Raw genomic sequence first — 16,551 nt, 5'->3', positions numbered from 1 at the left:
CTGCAAGACCTCAGCTCTGAGGAACAGCTACACACTTTAAGCTTATTTTCCCTTGATAAAATACGGGATTTGATTGCAAAAAAAAAAATATTTAAATAGTGATTCTAGTGTAGAGAAAAAACTATTCAGTCTTAGGTCACTCAAGAGGACACACGGCCACTCAATGTAGTTGGACAAGAAGCGGTTTAACCTTAAACTGATAAACTGGGTTCTTTTTTGTTAGAATGATAAGAATATGGAACTCCCTTCCACAAACAGTGGTGTCAGAGGGAAATAAGAATTTAAAAAAAACTCTTAGATAGGCATTCTAGAGTAACTAATATGCAGGGATATGAGAAGTGCTAGAGACATAAATGCATACATAAACTCACACAGGTTGAACTGGATGGACTGATGTATTTATTCAACCTCACCAACTATGTAACTCTGTAACATATAAGTAATGGAGATAGGTCCCGGGTTGCACCTAATTGGACTTAAAGTGTTACTAAACCCATGACCCTGCATTCACTATATCTGGTCTCCCCCAGTACACACAATTTGGAATTGCAATTATTTTAGTAAATACAAACTGCCAAATACCTTTCTCTTCAGCAGTATATAGCAGTCTTGTGACTTCTATCAGTGTCCATCTGAGCACTGGTTAAAGCTTGTAGGAGGAGTTTTAATTCTGCTCTGGCTGTCCTATATAACCCTGTATAAGTCCTATATATGTCCTGCATAACCCGACACTCTGTTTGGACAGTGCTGACTGGCCCTGTGCTGATCACATGCACTTTCCCAAAGCAAAAATAAATCTCTAGCAATATACACTAAACTGAGCATTTACAGAGTGACTCCTAGAACTCTGTACTATCAGCAGATGGATTGGGGACAGTAGAAGAGGGGGAGGAACAGAGAAGACAGGATAAAACAGCCTTTTTACGCAATGCAGAGGTTTAGCCCCTTAGTGAGTACAGTGAGTATAACAAGCATGTTTTACTGCATATACAGACTGATTTTACTGTTGTGGGTTTAGTAACACTTTAACTCATAGGGAGGTATTTACTAAACGTGGTGCACACAGAATCTGGTACAGCTGTCTGGTATCAAACAGCTTCTAACTTCAACTTGTTCAATTAAGCTTTGACAATGCAACCTAGAAGCTGATTGGTTTCTATACACAGCTTCAGTCAGTGTCAGTGTGCCCCAGTTTTACCAATTCTCCCCCATAGTGTACCTGCACTTTTTGCAAAGTTGCTTAATTCCTGGAATTCAGCTTTAAATTTTATTTGGTAATAAATATTGTGTCCCAAAAATAAAAAAAATGCCATTTCTCTTGATAAAAAGAAATACTTCAATACTATTTCAAACAAATATAGCTTTTGGTAATGGTCCTAATGCAATCACTGAGTATTCTGATTATCAAAGTAGACAGAGAGGCTCTGAAAATTAGAACGAACAAAGACCCTAATGCAAAGCGATTATTCCATAATAAACACACAAACAAGATAAAAAACATGACTACTTACTGTGAAAATGCTCTGCAGCATGAAGAGAAAAAAGATTACATGTTAAAATTTGTTCACCTGTGAACATAAAAGAAGGGAATCAAAAGGGTGATTATAAAAATAACAATACAGCTAAACATTTTGATAGATACGCACAATCAGAGTAACAACATATTTTGAATATGAAGAATGCTATATTTCCAAACAATGCCATTTTGATGGGACTCTTCAATACAAGGTCAAAACATATGTCACCATCAACCATGCATCTTTAAAAGTTGACTAAAGTGATCACATCACAGCATGGTTCTGCATAGCCTCAAAATGTTGCAATTATTTTTTGTGATGTAATTGCTTTAGTAAGCTTTTTGGACGCTATTTGAAAATCTATAATTTTGTGGCGATATACACATTAATGTTTTCCATGTCGAAACTTTGACACTGAGTAAACTACGTTGGAAAATTCCCATTGCTAAGTACACTTAGAGCCTGCTGCAGATTCTACGTACTTTTTTTTTTTTTTTGGATTACACCCCGGCCAATATCCCTACAAGAGTGTGCCCCATCTCTACACTACCTTTGACCTTGTATTGATACAGGTTCCCAACTGGCAGTTACTACAGTACCCACCTTGTATATGCCATTTCCAGTCACAAGCACAATGGGAATATTTTACTAGTCGTGCCCTTGAGGCTACCACATGAAAGAAAAGCAAATCCAGTGCTCAGGTCCATACACGTCCAAGGAACATGGTACCAGTCACTCCCTGAGGTGCAGCCCTCTAAAGATCGGGGAATCTTGATAATACGGGAAAAAAGCAAAAAAGGGCGCACTCTCCTCATGCATTACTGTGATAAAAAATTATTTATTGAAAATGACAAAAGTGTATACTCACAAACCAAGAGTCATAAATAAATGGAACCAATATGACAGTCCCAGCAAATGGTGGTCTTGTGACAGGGTGTGCTAACGTGTTTCGGGAGGCGAGCTCCCTTCCTCAGAGCTGAAACAACTAGACCCTTTCAGCTCTGGGTTTGACCCTTTCTTTCAAGTGGTCACTTGGAGGGGGAGGGGCCTCTTTGATCCGACACATTGGCCTCACATTTCATCCTGCTCCCCTATATAGGATTCCAACATGTCTAGTTGTTTCAGCTCTGAGTCTTCCGAAATATGTTAGCACACCCCGTCGCAAGACCACCATTTGCTGGGACTGTCACATTGGTTCCTTGCTTTTACTTATGACTCTTGGTTTGTAAGTATACACTTTTGTGATTTGCAATAATTTCTTTTTTATCACGGTAATGCACAAGGAGAGTGTGCCCTTTTTTGCTTTTTTTCCAGTGCCCTTAAGGCACTTACAAAGCCAATATTATCAAAGTGAGTGTGGCTTTTACTCAAAACTGGACGCTGCATTGTGACAGCTTGTAGTCGTAATATCCTGTAAATCGTAGCTTTAAACAGATGCAACTTCAATAATATTATATCTTTTTGGGAGGATAATGATGAAAACTTTTACCAGGAAAATATATTGAGATCACCTTGAAAAATGTAACTGCTGGGAATTAGCAAACTTGAGAATTTTCATCTCGGTAAAGATCCTGGGATTTCAGAAAAGTTTCATCATGTTTGCAAAATGCATTGGAGTCAATGGGGAATGCAAAATACCGTAGTCTTTGGAGGGTTTTTTTTAGAATACAATATGCGTTAAATATGCTGCTGAGGGATTTAGAAACTCTTTTCAACTATCCTGGACCTGTTCCAATGCCAAAAAATATCTCCCCATATAAACAGCTAAATAAAGAAAAAATAAAGCATTTAACCACCTCAGTAGTGTGTTTCTGGTTATTAAATGATTATTAAACACGACCAAAAGAAATCTATACTTGCACACCTGCAGTGTTGTTAGTCAGACTATCACAGCACTGACAACTGAAATATGGCCTGAACATGCTGGTATTGAGTTGGTTAAAGTGAGCATAAATAACAATGAAATACACACGAAAAGTCGAATACAAACACTAAATGAGAAAAAAAATCCAAAGATAATCCTAAAAAAAAACACTCTCCAACTATAGATAAAAAGAGAGTAGATTTTTTTCAAGAAAAATTTGCATAAGAAGCTCAACTATACCCGACATGAGGTGCAGGAGCACAAATGGAAGACAGAGAGAGAAAGTTGTCACAGAATAGCAGAAAGTGAATGAACATGGACCTTCATGAAAGGATCATCATACTTATTTTTGGAAACAGCAGATTTAAACACATTGAAAATTAGTTTTGAAACTAAATGAACCTTTTAAAGCTTGCATGAGATTTTGGTGAAGGTTTCAACTACTTTAATTCCTCAGTTTTGAGTGGAAACAAAAAAGAAAATCTGCTAACTTTCAACTAAATATGTAACCTGTAAGGTACTTCTGCCACATGTACACCAAATTACATCTGCTAGGGTGCAAATGGATTCTGGCAAAATATCATCAAAGTGGACACACCTTTAAACATCTGGATTTTTACAAGACAATGCATGTGTGTAAGGGTCTTGTGATCGGTTGGATGTTGGCACCAAACTATGCAAGTCCCCACCCCACATCTTCCTAGGTAGGAAAACAACCCACCTGTTGTTGAAGGTTCCCTCTGCCATATTGTGTCAAACTCCTGGTCGTAGGCCCACTCATGACATCCCCTTTCATAGGATTTAATATTCAAGAATAAGGGAAGATGCACACATGAAATGCATTTTCTGCACTTTTCTACACCTTTCAAAGATGGCCATAACATCTGACATCACATTTGACATACTGACGAATTATTTGGTGCAGAATGCCATACACTGGAGCAGACATTTCATAGCTGTCATTTAGGCGTGGAACACCAGCACATAATCTGTAAGCCATCTTCCCCTTGCACCTCTTCTGTTGGAGTTGAGACCACCTCCCCCTGTATACTAAGTCCACAGCATTCAGCTTTCTTCAGAGTATGATCAAGGTGCTTTCATTAGTATACAAAGAAAAAACTGGTCACCTACCCAGGTCTATAACTGGCTTTTTAAACAGTGAACATGGAAGGCGTCACAAAGTAAAAAATAGGACTATCCACTTCAACTTTCCAGCCTACCCCAGTCTAATAATGGCTATTGTCAGCAAGGAACATGGATAAGTATAACTTATCAAAAGAGGGGGATAAGAAAGCCAGTTCAAACTGCCAGCCAGTTAGCCAACTATCAAAAACCAAATTAACCTAAGAACATGCGTTTAAAAACGGGTTTAGTTAGCACACATTACCAAATACATATGTAAGCCACATCACGGCACCCTGAATATCTGTGGTTCCTAACTCTATATCTTGAGAGTCCTCACAATGGAGGCACATGCATTTAAATGGATAGAAACAAGGGCAGGTGAACCTGAGGGAGCCCACCTCATTAAGGTCATGGGAACGCACCTGACACCCAGCATGTAGCACAACAGCAGCCAGGGTGTCCAATGCACCCACTGAACCTCCAAAATTAACATACAAAGAAAAAACTGGTCACCTACCCAGGTCTATAACTGGCTTTTTGACCACATGCCGCCCAGCCACTGTATAAATACGGTGGCAGGGCGGCACGGCTGGGCAAAATCATGTTTTAAAACGTGTGTTTTGTAAACACGCAGGGGGCGCATGCGAGGCGTGCTGCCGCCCTACCTGTCCTGCCGATCACAGCCGCGGATGTCAGTCGCCGGGTCACAGCCGGTCGTTACCGGCTATGTCCCGGTGATCGGCGGCAATCACTGACAGAGAGCACAGATGCAGTAGCTGTGCATTCTGTCAGTTCCCTGACAGCTCCAGGACAAGCTGATCGGGACAGAAGAGTTTCTCTCTCCCGATCAGCGGTGTCCCATGCAGTACACACCCCCGCCCCCTAGTAAAACACTCCCCCTCACACAATTAACCCTTTCCCTTAAAAATAAACTTAACCCCTTCCTCCCCAGTGGCATTAGTACAGTGTCAGTGTTTTTTTTTTTGCACTGATCACTGTATTGGTGTCACTGGGGATGTCAGTGACCCCAAGTCAGTACCCCCCAATGTCAGAATGTCCGCCGCAGTCCTGCAGTCCCGCCATAAGTCGCTGATCGCCACCATAAGTCGCTGATCGCCGCCATTATTAGTATAAAAAAAACTAAAAATCTCAGTATCTTTCTCGCCATTTGTAAACGCTATAACTTTCACGTAAACCAATTAATTTACACGTAATGTTTTTTTTTTTAGCAAAGACATGTCACAGAATGCATTTTGGTAGAAATTTATGACTAAATTTGATTTTTAAATTTTTTTTACTGGACATGTTTTATAGCAAGAAGTCCAAAATATTGTTTTTTTTCCTCAAAATTGTCAGCCTTTTTTTTTATAGCGCAAAAAATAAAAACCGCACAGGCGATCAAATACCACCAAAAGAAAGCTCAATTTGTGGGAAAAAAGGATGTAAATTTCATTTATGTACCGTATTGCATGACCGCGCAATTGTCCGTTAAACTAGCGCAGCGCTGTATAGCAAAAAAATGGCGTAAATTGCAGTATCTATACCATAGTTTGTAGATGCTATAACTTTCACACAAAGCAATCAATATACACTTATTGGGATTTTTTTATACCAAAAACATGGAGCAGAATACATTTTGGCCTAAATTTATAACCAACTTTGAGTTTACTATATATTTTTTATAGCTGAAATAAAAAAATATTGTTTTTCTTCAAAATTTTTGGCCTTTTTTTGTTTATAGCGTGAAAAATAAAAAACGCACAGGTGATCAAATACCACCGAAAGAAAGCTCTATTTGTGTGAAAAAAAGGACGTAAATTTCGTTTGGGTGCAGCATTGCATGACCGCGCAATTATCAGTTGAATTAGTGCAGCGCCAAGTAGCAAAAAGAGGCCTGGTCATTAAGGGGGGTAAATCCTCTGGAGGTCAAGTGGTTAAACAGTGAACATGGAAGGCGGCACAAAGTAAAAAATGCTTTCATTAGTATACCAGTCTCTTCTATTTTCCCTTCCATAGCTCTGTCCACCCCGACATGCTCCCATTTGGCACACTCATTCCCAGGCTCCACCACTATTCACATCAGTGGGCTCTGGCCTGGCTTAAAAGACCTTTTGCACCCCACTCACAGCAAACTATAAAAAGAATCAGGGCAACAACAACCTTCCTTCTGTGTGCCATCCCACCTTGACTGGGACTTTAGCCCTGCAAATGGCTCTTTTGGATCAGCTCTGTGTAGTACTACATGTTAACAGCTCTAGGGTCTCCCTGTTCCTATATCCCATCTACACCTAGGGACCTCCCATCCAGGCATATTAAGGCACACCACCCATTACATTACTAAAAGAAGGTTTTCTCTTAAAGGTGCATAACATTCAAATACCCCTTTCCCTCCTACCATACCATATCGGGAACATAGCATAGGCTCCTCCCACCCAGGTATAGATATGGGCATTCCACCCATTACATCACTAAAGGAATGTTTTCTCTTAAAGGAGCCTAACATCCAAATACCCCTCATATTATATGGGGAACAGAGCCAACTAGTGGCAATCAAGCTAGTTGCAGCTGCCTACATGTAGACACTCCATAGTGAAGAGTCCTGTAAAACTGATATGTCATTTCATTTTGGATAGATGCTAGTAGCTGAATCATGCACTAGCTACTTATGTCACTCCACAGGAACTAGATGTCTTAGCCAGAGCTTTACCATAATGCCAATGTCCTCCTGCTATAGCATGTAAAGCCTCAATAAGCTGGATTGGGCAAGAGACATTCCCAATAGGGATACTCGTGTCAAAGACAACTTTCAAAGTTGAGATTTCCCAACATTTTGGAGAGATTTACTTTTACTTCCTGACATGTCGCCAGAAACACAGGCAGCAAAAAAAAAAAAGGCTTCACAGAAGACCTTGCACTTCCTCCCTCTATCCAACACATACAGTTTGGTTGGAGTCATATTTACATTTATGAAGTTTTGACATCTTACCACTAAAATCCCTAACAGATAAAGGGATCTAGAAAGCATTTCAACCAAATCGTGTGCGTGTGTGGGCGTATATATATATATATATATATATATATATATATATATATATATACAGTTTTAGACATCTATTTGCATATTTTAGATGTGTACCTGTGTACACCAAAGAAAACCTTGATTCAATTTTTACAATAAAATATTAGAGCCAATTATGTTTATTTTTTTAAGAGTATAAATTATATACTGATATTTTAAATCATTATTTTAATTATTTGTATGAAACCAAAATTGAACAAATTAATTAATTAATACAGGGTAATCCCATGCTTTGGTGTGTGTGCAGTTCAAAATAGGCTGCCAAAAAAGAAAGCCTAGCACTAGCAATTTCCTTACTGTTCCTTCCTATAGGTATGTACACAGATCTTTTTTTATACAGGTTAGGCAGGATGGGAAGGGAAATTTTTTCAAGAATAGTTATAGGTAGACTTTTTTTTCTACTTTAGCCCATTTCACCCTTGAAATCTATCTTAATCTAAAACCATACGTGTTAAGCGCTATCCTCAGTGTTCACAAACATAGGTAATGTCCCTTTAATTATACAATACACCACGTGCAATTTATGTTTAAAATAAAGTCCCAAAAAAATGTCCTTTTATATTCAAAATAATAAAGTGAAAAAAAGTCCACAAAAGTGGTTGTGTAACCAAATAATCCAAATTCTCTTGTGCCAGGATGCGAGCAAACCAATCCAGCCACCACCACCAGAAGAGATAGCCAAACTCCTTTCCCTGTAATATGACCCCTATATAATAAGGAGGTCACAAAGCGCTTATTATTATACCACCATTCCACGTTTCTTCCTGCTCCAGATCCACTCAGATGTATTTCCTAGGATCTCATGGACAATTCACAGGACCTACAAGGATGGTTTCCAGGGCATATATCCAACATTCAATACTGCAGGACTGTGGGACCGCAGGTATTCAGCCACTACACATCATCCCGCATGGACCATACCATTTAATAGCTGCTGTTTAATCTTAGCATATATGCTTTTAAAAAAAAGGAACGTTTGTGGGCACTGGTCGGTGGCACTGCTGGGCACTGGTCGGTAGCACTGCTGAGTGGTCCTGATGATCAGTGCCGATCTGCTCGGTGACAGCTGCCGGTGCTGCCAATAACCAGCAACTGCATTTACTCGATAATCTGCTGTGTTATTGGCACAGCTGATCTCGTGGTAAAAAGCTGCTGTGATTGGCCTTTTACCTCATCATGTGGTCAGCTGTCATGGAGATCACCGGGTGCTCGAAAGAAGGGCGCGTTCTGGAATGACGTCATATGACGCCCTCCCAGAACTGGACAACCGCACTTTAGCCGTCATTTGGCTATAGCGGGATAAGCATGTGGTTAATGTCTTTGTGTTGAAATGGTGACATCTCTGCAAACTGACCAGATTTTTGCCATAATTTTGGCAAAGCAAAAGGTTCTGAATTTCGCTTATCCCTGGAGCTGGACCAGGCTCACATCTACCACTTATGTACCTTACTATAAATAGATGACAGCATTCTCAGAATGTTATTTTTTAAACTTCTGAACATAATTCATAAAAAAGAAAATATAAGGAAAAACAATGCATGTTCCCTTTAAGCAATTATAAAGCACTGCATTATGTAATTCCAGAATCGCCAGAACCTTTGTAGTCATGTAGTGTTATCTGAAACACAAAAAGATGCAGAGCAGTGATATCTTATATAAACAGGCTTCAGATATAATCTTTATTTCAGTCATTCGATAATGGGTCATTGCACCTACAAGGCAATTCACCGGGAACACTATAAAAATATCAATTATCGCAAATTGTTGTCTGTGAAATCGCTCGTCTGTGGAGTAATTTCATCAGCCTGAGCAGCGTTTGTGAAATTATATTCCTGTGCAGTGATGGCTGATGAAATCGACGGCCTAAGCCTTTCTGAAGTTACACATGAAGGTTAATACCTTGACTCATGAATACGGTCCAGGCCTTGTCACCAGATCAGTGGAAGAGTTTGAAGCTTAGTAAGATTCACTGGTGTAAGTAAGTTGAGGAAAGAAGGTGTGGATGAGAAGGATGGCAGGGGATTTATCAGGCTGCTGAGGCAGCAGCTTGTCTTGGCGTGTGTTGTTTTGCACACATAGAGAGGTGAGGGGAACACATGCATTATTTAGTAGGTTTATATAATACAGTAGTTCCACTTGAAGGAGGACTGCAGAGCGTGACATTCCGAGGTCATAGCTGGTGATTCAGCACCTCGACTTTTCTAGAAACCATGAAGTTCACTTTTCTGCAAATTCAAAACTGTAAACAGGGCCATTAAAGGCCTAGGTTTTGCAATCATCAAAGCCTGCAGTAGCATTTCCTCCAAGAAAGGAATGTTGGCCTTTCTATTACTCTTTATTCATCCTGTATAGTAAAACTGCTAAATCCTAAATCTATGTTCAGAATGTATGGCATCATGCCTCACTGTATACATGGACATTTGTATCTGACAGTAGCTAAAGATCAGTAATTTGCACTTGAAAAAGTTGAAAGATTTCCAACAGATATTTGTCATTTGTAAATGAATTTAGGTGCAATTAGGTACAGTATCTCCCAGAAGTGAGTACACCCCTCACATTTTTGTAAATATTTTATTATATCTCTTCACGTGACAACACAGAAGACATGACACTTTGCTATAATGTGAAGTAGTGAGTGTACAGCTTGTATAACAGTGTAAATTTGCTGTCCCCTCAAAATAACTCAACACACAGCCATTAATGTCTAAAGCACTGGCAACAAAAGTGAATACACCCGTAAGTGAAAATGTCCAAGTTGGGCCCAATTAGACATTTTCCCTCCCCTATGTCAAGTGACTCGTTAGTGTTACAAGGTCTCAGGTGTGAATGGGGAGCAGGTGTGTTAAATTTGGTGTTATCGCTCTCACTCTCTCAAACTGGCCACTGGAAGTTCAACATGGCACCTCATGGCAAAGAACTCTCTGAGGATCTGAAAAAAAGAATTGTTGCTCTACATTAAGATGGCCTAGGCTATAAGAAGATTTCCAAGACCCTGAAACTGAGCTTCAGTACGGTAGCCAAGACCATACAGTGGTTTAACAGGACAGGTTCCACTTAGAACAGGCCTCGCCATGGTCGACCAAAGAAGATGAGTGCACATGCTCAGCATCATATCCAGAGGTTGACTTTGGGAAATAGACGTATGAGTGCTGCCAGCATTGCTGCAGAGGTTGAAGGGGTGGGGGGTCAGTCTGTCAGTGCTCAGGCCATACGGAGCACACTGCATCAAATTAGTCTGCATGGCTGTCGTCCCAGATGGAAGCCTCTTCTAAAGATGATGCACAAGAAAGCCCGCAAACAGTTTGCTGAAGACAAGCAGACTAAGGACATGGATTACTGGAACCATGTGCTGTGGTCTGATGAGACCTGGATAAACTTATTTGGTTCAGAGGATGTCAAGCGTGTGTGGTGGCAACCAGGTGAAGAGAACAAAGTGTGTCTTGCCTACAGTCTAGCATGGTGGTGGGAATGTCATGGTCTAGGGCTGCATGAGTCCTATCGGAACTGGGAAGCTACAGTTCATTGAGGGAACCATAAATGCCAACATGTACTGTGACATACTGAAGCAGAGCATGATCCCCTCCCTTCGGAGACTGGGTCGCAGGGCAGTATTCCAACATAATAACGACCACAAACACACCTCTAAGATGATCACTGCCTTGCTAAAGAAGCTGGGGGTAAAGGTGATGGACTGGCCAAGCATGTCTCCAGACCTAAACCCTATTGAGCATCTCTGGGGCATCCTCAAATGGAAGGTAGAGGAGGGCAAGATCTCTAACATCCACCAGCTCCGTGATGTCATTGTGGAGGAGTGGAAGAGGACTCCAGTGGCAACCTGTGAAGCTCTGGTGACCTCCATGCCCAAGAGGATTAAGGCAGTGCTGGAAAATAATGGTGGCCACACAAAATATTGACACTTTTGGCCCAATTTGGACATTTTCACTTAGGGGTGTACTCATTTTTGTTGCCAGCGGTTTAGACATTAATGGCTGTGTGTTGAGTTATTTTGAGGGATGAGCAAATTTACACTGTTATACAAGCTGTACACTCACTGCTTTACATTGTAGAAAAGTATCATGTCTTCAGTGTTGTCACATGAAAAGATAGAATAAAATATTTACAAAAACGTGAGGAGTGTACACACTTCTGGGAGATACTGTATGTCAGTGTTCTCATGTGTTTTTTTTAACTCAATAACCCCTTTCTTGGGGGGATGCTATATCACAGGCACCTCCTCTTCCACTTTGTTGGTAGTTTTCTGGGCAAGGAGATAGAACTATATAATTGAAATGGAGTATTGGTAAGTACTGGTCCTTACCATTGTGTGGCTGCTTAAAGTGGAACTTCACTGCATCTGAACACCACAAACCGAAAACTCTGTTTAATTAATTCTTAATATCCAAACTCACCCATCCATCCATGTCTCTATGCTTTTTATTTTGAGAAATCACGTTGAAAAACACCCCCTAATATTTCTGGCTGGGCCATGTTGAGTAAGGGCAGAAGAGTCATGTAGCATTTACTTTCTGAAATTTATCTGCCCTTAGCTTAGGCATGCAGGCAGGAGGATGTGCTTAGGAAAACCCCTCCTGAAGACTCCTGGGATATACAACATAATTTGCCTAGGTATAGAAACCAGAAAGCAACTGAAGATATGTAGAAAAAAGTTTCAAACAAGTTAACCACTTGCCTTCCTGAGCATTTACCTCCCTTCCTGACCAGGCCATTTTTTGCATAACGGCGCTCAGCTACTTTAACTGACAATTGTGCAGTCATGCAACGTTGCACCCAAATGAAATTTACGTACTTTATTTCCCACGAATTAAGCTTTCTTTTGGTGGTATTTGATCACCTGTGGGTTTTTTAGTGCTATTAAAAAAAAAAGACCAACAATTTTGAGAAAAAAACATAATTTTTTATTTTTTGCTATTAACCGCTTAAGGACCGCCCTATAGCAGATATACTGCTACAGGGCAACACCTGTGCAAAGGCTCATGTATATATACATCATTCTGCATTTTTGGGTAGGGAACGTGCGCGCCCTACCCGCACTCCGCCATTCGCGGCCGCGGATATCAATCACCGGGTCCCGGCCGGCAATTACCCGCCAGTGCCCAGTGAGCATCTCCAATGGGGAGGAAGATTGTTTTGTTTACAAACAATCTTCCTCCCTGTCAGCTCGAGCACACTGTGCACAGTACAGCCATCCCGATCAGTGTGCTTACCCGCCCCCTAGCAAAACACTCCCAGCACACAGTTAACCCTTTGATCACCCCTCACATTAACCCCTTCCTGCCCAGTGTCATTAATACAGTGTCAGTGCTTTTTTTTTAGCACTGAGCACTGTATAGGTATCATTGGGGTGTCAGTGACACAAAGTTAGTTCCCCCCAGTGTCAGAATGTCCGCCACAGTCCTACAGTCCCACTAAAAGTCACTGATCACCACCATTACTAGCAGAAAAAAAAATCCCATTATCTATACCACCATTTGTAAACGCTATAACTTTCACATAAACCAATTAATTTACATGTAGCAGAATACATTTTGGCCTAAATTTATGACCAAATTTGATTTTTAAAATTTTTTTACTGGACATGTTTAATAGCAAAAAGTCCAAAATATTGTTTTTTTCTTGAAATTGTCTTTTTTTTTGCTTATAGCACAAAACATTAAAAACGCACAGGCAATCAAATACCACCAAAAGAAAGCCTTCTTTGTGGGAAAAAAGGACATAAATTTAATTTGGGTGGAGTGTAGCATGACCATGCAATTGTCAGTTAAAATAATGTAGCACCGTAACGCAAATGGCCTGGTCATAAATGGGGGTAAATCTTCAGGAGGGCAAGTGGTTAAACATGTCCAGAAAATTTTTTTAAAAATCTAATTTCGTCATACATTTTGGCCAAAATGTATTCTGCTATATGTCTTTGCTAATACATGTAAATTAATTGGTTTACGTGAAACTTATAGCGTTTACAAATGGCGGTATAGATACTGGAATTTTTTTATTTTTTTTTACTAATAATGGCGGCGATCAACAACTTATAGTGGGACTGCAGCAGGCATTTTGACATTGGGGGGAAATGACTTGGTGTCACTGACATCCCCAGTGACACCACTACAGTGATCAGTGCTAAAAAAAGCATCGACACTGTACTAATAGCACTGGGCAGCAGGGGGTTAACATGAGGGGCGATCAAAGGATTAACTGTGTGCTGGGAGTGTTTTACTGGGGGGAGGTGTGTGTGGGCTTTATTGTAATCACACTGCTCTGGATGGCTGTGCTGTGCATAGCCTTCAAGAGCAGCGTGTTCAAGCCGACAGGGAGGAGGACTGTTAGTAAACAAAGCAGCCCTCCTCCCCGTCGGAGATCCCCAGTAATCACCGTGCGCCGGCGGATAATCACTGGCTGGGACCCGATGATTGACAGCCGCGACCACAAAATGCAAAATCACGTATATTGCCACCCTGTAGCAGTATATCTGCTATAGGGCGGTGGGGATGTGGTTAATATGATATACCTTCCAGGGGCGGACTGACCATTTGGAAACTCGGGCGCTGCCCGAGGGCCCGGGGTCAGTAGGGGCCCAATGAGATGCCCCTGGTACCTTTTTTATAGGCTTTTTTGAGTTTGGGCAAGGACACAGGGGCCCCATGATCCCCTATTGCCCGGGGGCCCCATGAGTTGTCAGTACGCCCTGATACCTTCTAATCTATTTACGAATGCTAGCAGCATAAGGATTAAAATTAGCGTTGACAGGAAAAGTGAAGTTCTGCTTCAAGAAGAGAAGATTCACAAGTTTAGCACTACTTTTAAAAATGCACCGCACCAGGGGCGGACTGACCATTTGGAAACTCGGGCACTGCCCAAGGGCCCGGGGTCAGTAGGGGGCCCCATGAGATGCCCCTGGTACCTTTTTCATAAGCTTTTTTGAGTTTGGGCAAGGACACAGGGGCCCCATGATCCCCTATTGCCCGGGGTCCCCATGAGTTGTCAGTCCGCCCCTGCACCGCGCCTATCTGTATGGTACTGCTGTACTATGCGATATGGTGACCAAGAACACACTGGGGTTGATTTACTAAAAGTGAAGAGTGCAAAAGCTGGTGCAGCTGTGCATGGCAGCCAATCTGCTTCTAACTACAGCTTGTTCAGTTAAAGCACAACTAAAGGCAAACATTTTTTTTTTTAGTTTTGGAAAGAGTGAGATGGATTAGAACTCCTATTAGGCTTCCTGTACCCTCGTTTGTGTTCTGTGCCCCAGTTAGGGAGGGGGTTTTGTGCCCCCATTAGAGAGATTCACCCTATTTGTCCTGTTATTATCACAAGGGCAGTGTGGTCACTTGCAGTGTCACGGAACATGCCTCTCCTGCACCACCTTCTAGTGTGAACCATCCCTGAGGCAGATAGAGAGGCAAATGAAGTAAAGATCAGTACACCTCCTAACATCCCAGCATCTAATTAGGAGATAAGTATTTTGTCCTGATGTATGAGAAAATCAGAACCTATCCCGATACATTTTGCAACTTCACCAGAATGTCAGAATTCATCTTTCACAGCTTGCTATCGTTAGACCATGTTTGCAAAGAATGAATAACAACATAAGGATGAATGAGAACCAACATGACAAGGAATATCCACATTTCAAGAGGAACAGGGGAAGTGTGCCATTAAATGCACCGCAGCTATCTCCAACTAAACGCAATGCACATATAGCACCCTCTAGTGTGCTACTAGGGTAGTGTAGGTAAATTTATTGTGTATGACTCATGGTAACTGTGTGAGTTTGTAATTAGGTTGGGTTACTGCAGGGCAGGCTGGATGGCTTAACAGGTTGGGACTCTATCACCTCCAAAAATAATGAAAATGCCACAAAAATAGGTGGATCATCCTATATAAAAACTCTCTCATCTTAAATAAAAACGTGGGTTATAACCGAAAAATACTAAAGCACAAAATAACCAACCATAATGAAAGGTAGTTCAAAGTACAAAAATTCTTTATTATAAATCTCACAATAAGGTGAAACCTTGCAAAGTGAAAAAACACACATCACAAATATTAAAAGACTCAGCAATCCGGATTGCGATATCCACTGGCTGTCAATAATGATGTAACATACTATGCCAATAATCACGAATATACTCTAATCACTTCTGACGAAGTCTGAAGTGATTGGTGGATGAAACGCATCAACGTAATGACGTCATCACACCTGGAAGCGATGTCCATAGGCATCCTCACAGACATGTGAGCATACCGTATCAGAATTGAAGCCATACATACCGTTTCTTCACAGCCTTTCCTTATGGTTGTTATTTTTTCTGGAGGAGCATGGAACCTTCCAGATGCCAGTGAGTGAAAGGGGTGGAGATCTAATCTGCATGTTTATGGAAATCTAAACAATCCCAGGTTTGGAGGCACTAGTAGAGTGGTGAGGCCAACCCATAAATTGGGTGCTAAGGAGGCTTTCGGTGGCCTGAGAGGGGTCCCCTAGGTGTAGGGGGGTTGGCCTCCAGGCTGGGCTCAGGCTGGCTTGGGAGGGTTCATTCAGCAGTACGGCATGAACAGGATCAAGGCCTGGGAGCAAGGAGGACAGCATGAGTACATCAGCACACCCTGGGATTCACAAGGGAAAAGACTGCTACATGTAGCAAGCTTTCAAAGGACAGCACTGTGCTTAGTCCTTTATCCTTTTCCTGGGACCCGGAAGCAAATAGAGATCACTGGAGTAGTGGTGTCTACCTCACTGATTTCCAACTTCCAGGGGCATCAGCCAGGTATGTCATGTACATAGTTACATTGATCCAAGCTGGACCAATGTATCTATGTATGACTTGCCAAATTATTATTTAACAAAATACAATATACCGAGAAAGATTTTTGTTTTACCATTAACATAGTGTATTATGATTCTGTACATTATGCAATAGGCTGATACATTTACATATTTAAAAAAAAAGTTT

General features: G+C 41.1%; 1 protein-coding gene across 2 annotated transcripts in view; it reads right to left on the bottom strand.

Annotated features, from left to right (window-relative positions):
- Positions 1 to 16,551, bottom strand: part of CACNA2D3 (calcium voltage-gated channel auxiliary subunit alpha2delta 3) — a 1,248,789-nt gene that overhangs the window by 1,127,906 nt on the left and 104,332 nt on the right. Inside the window, exon 3 of one of the 2 annotated variants that reach the window (XM_089681870.1) lies at positions 1,512 to 1,523. In XM_089681870.1, the coding sequence (XP_089537996.1) occupies positions 1,512 to 1,523 (12 nt within the window). Of the gene's footprint in view, positions 1 to 1,511; positions 1,571 to 16,551 lie in introns of those variants that run through there. The other variant, XM_089681868.1, reaches the window with a different exon arrangement.

Source organism: Staurois parvus, unplaced genomic scaffold, assembly GCF_062004578.1.
Source record: "Staurois parvus isolate SC_StPar_1 unplaced genomic scaffold, SC_StPar_1.0 ptg000282l, whole genome shotgun sequence".
NCBI classification, from domain to species: domain Eukaryota; kingdom Metazoa; phylum Chordata; class Amphibia; order Anura; family Ranidae; genus Staurois; species Staurois parvus.
This window is presented reverse-complemented; position numbering and strand designations above follow the sequence as displayed.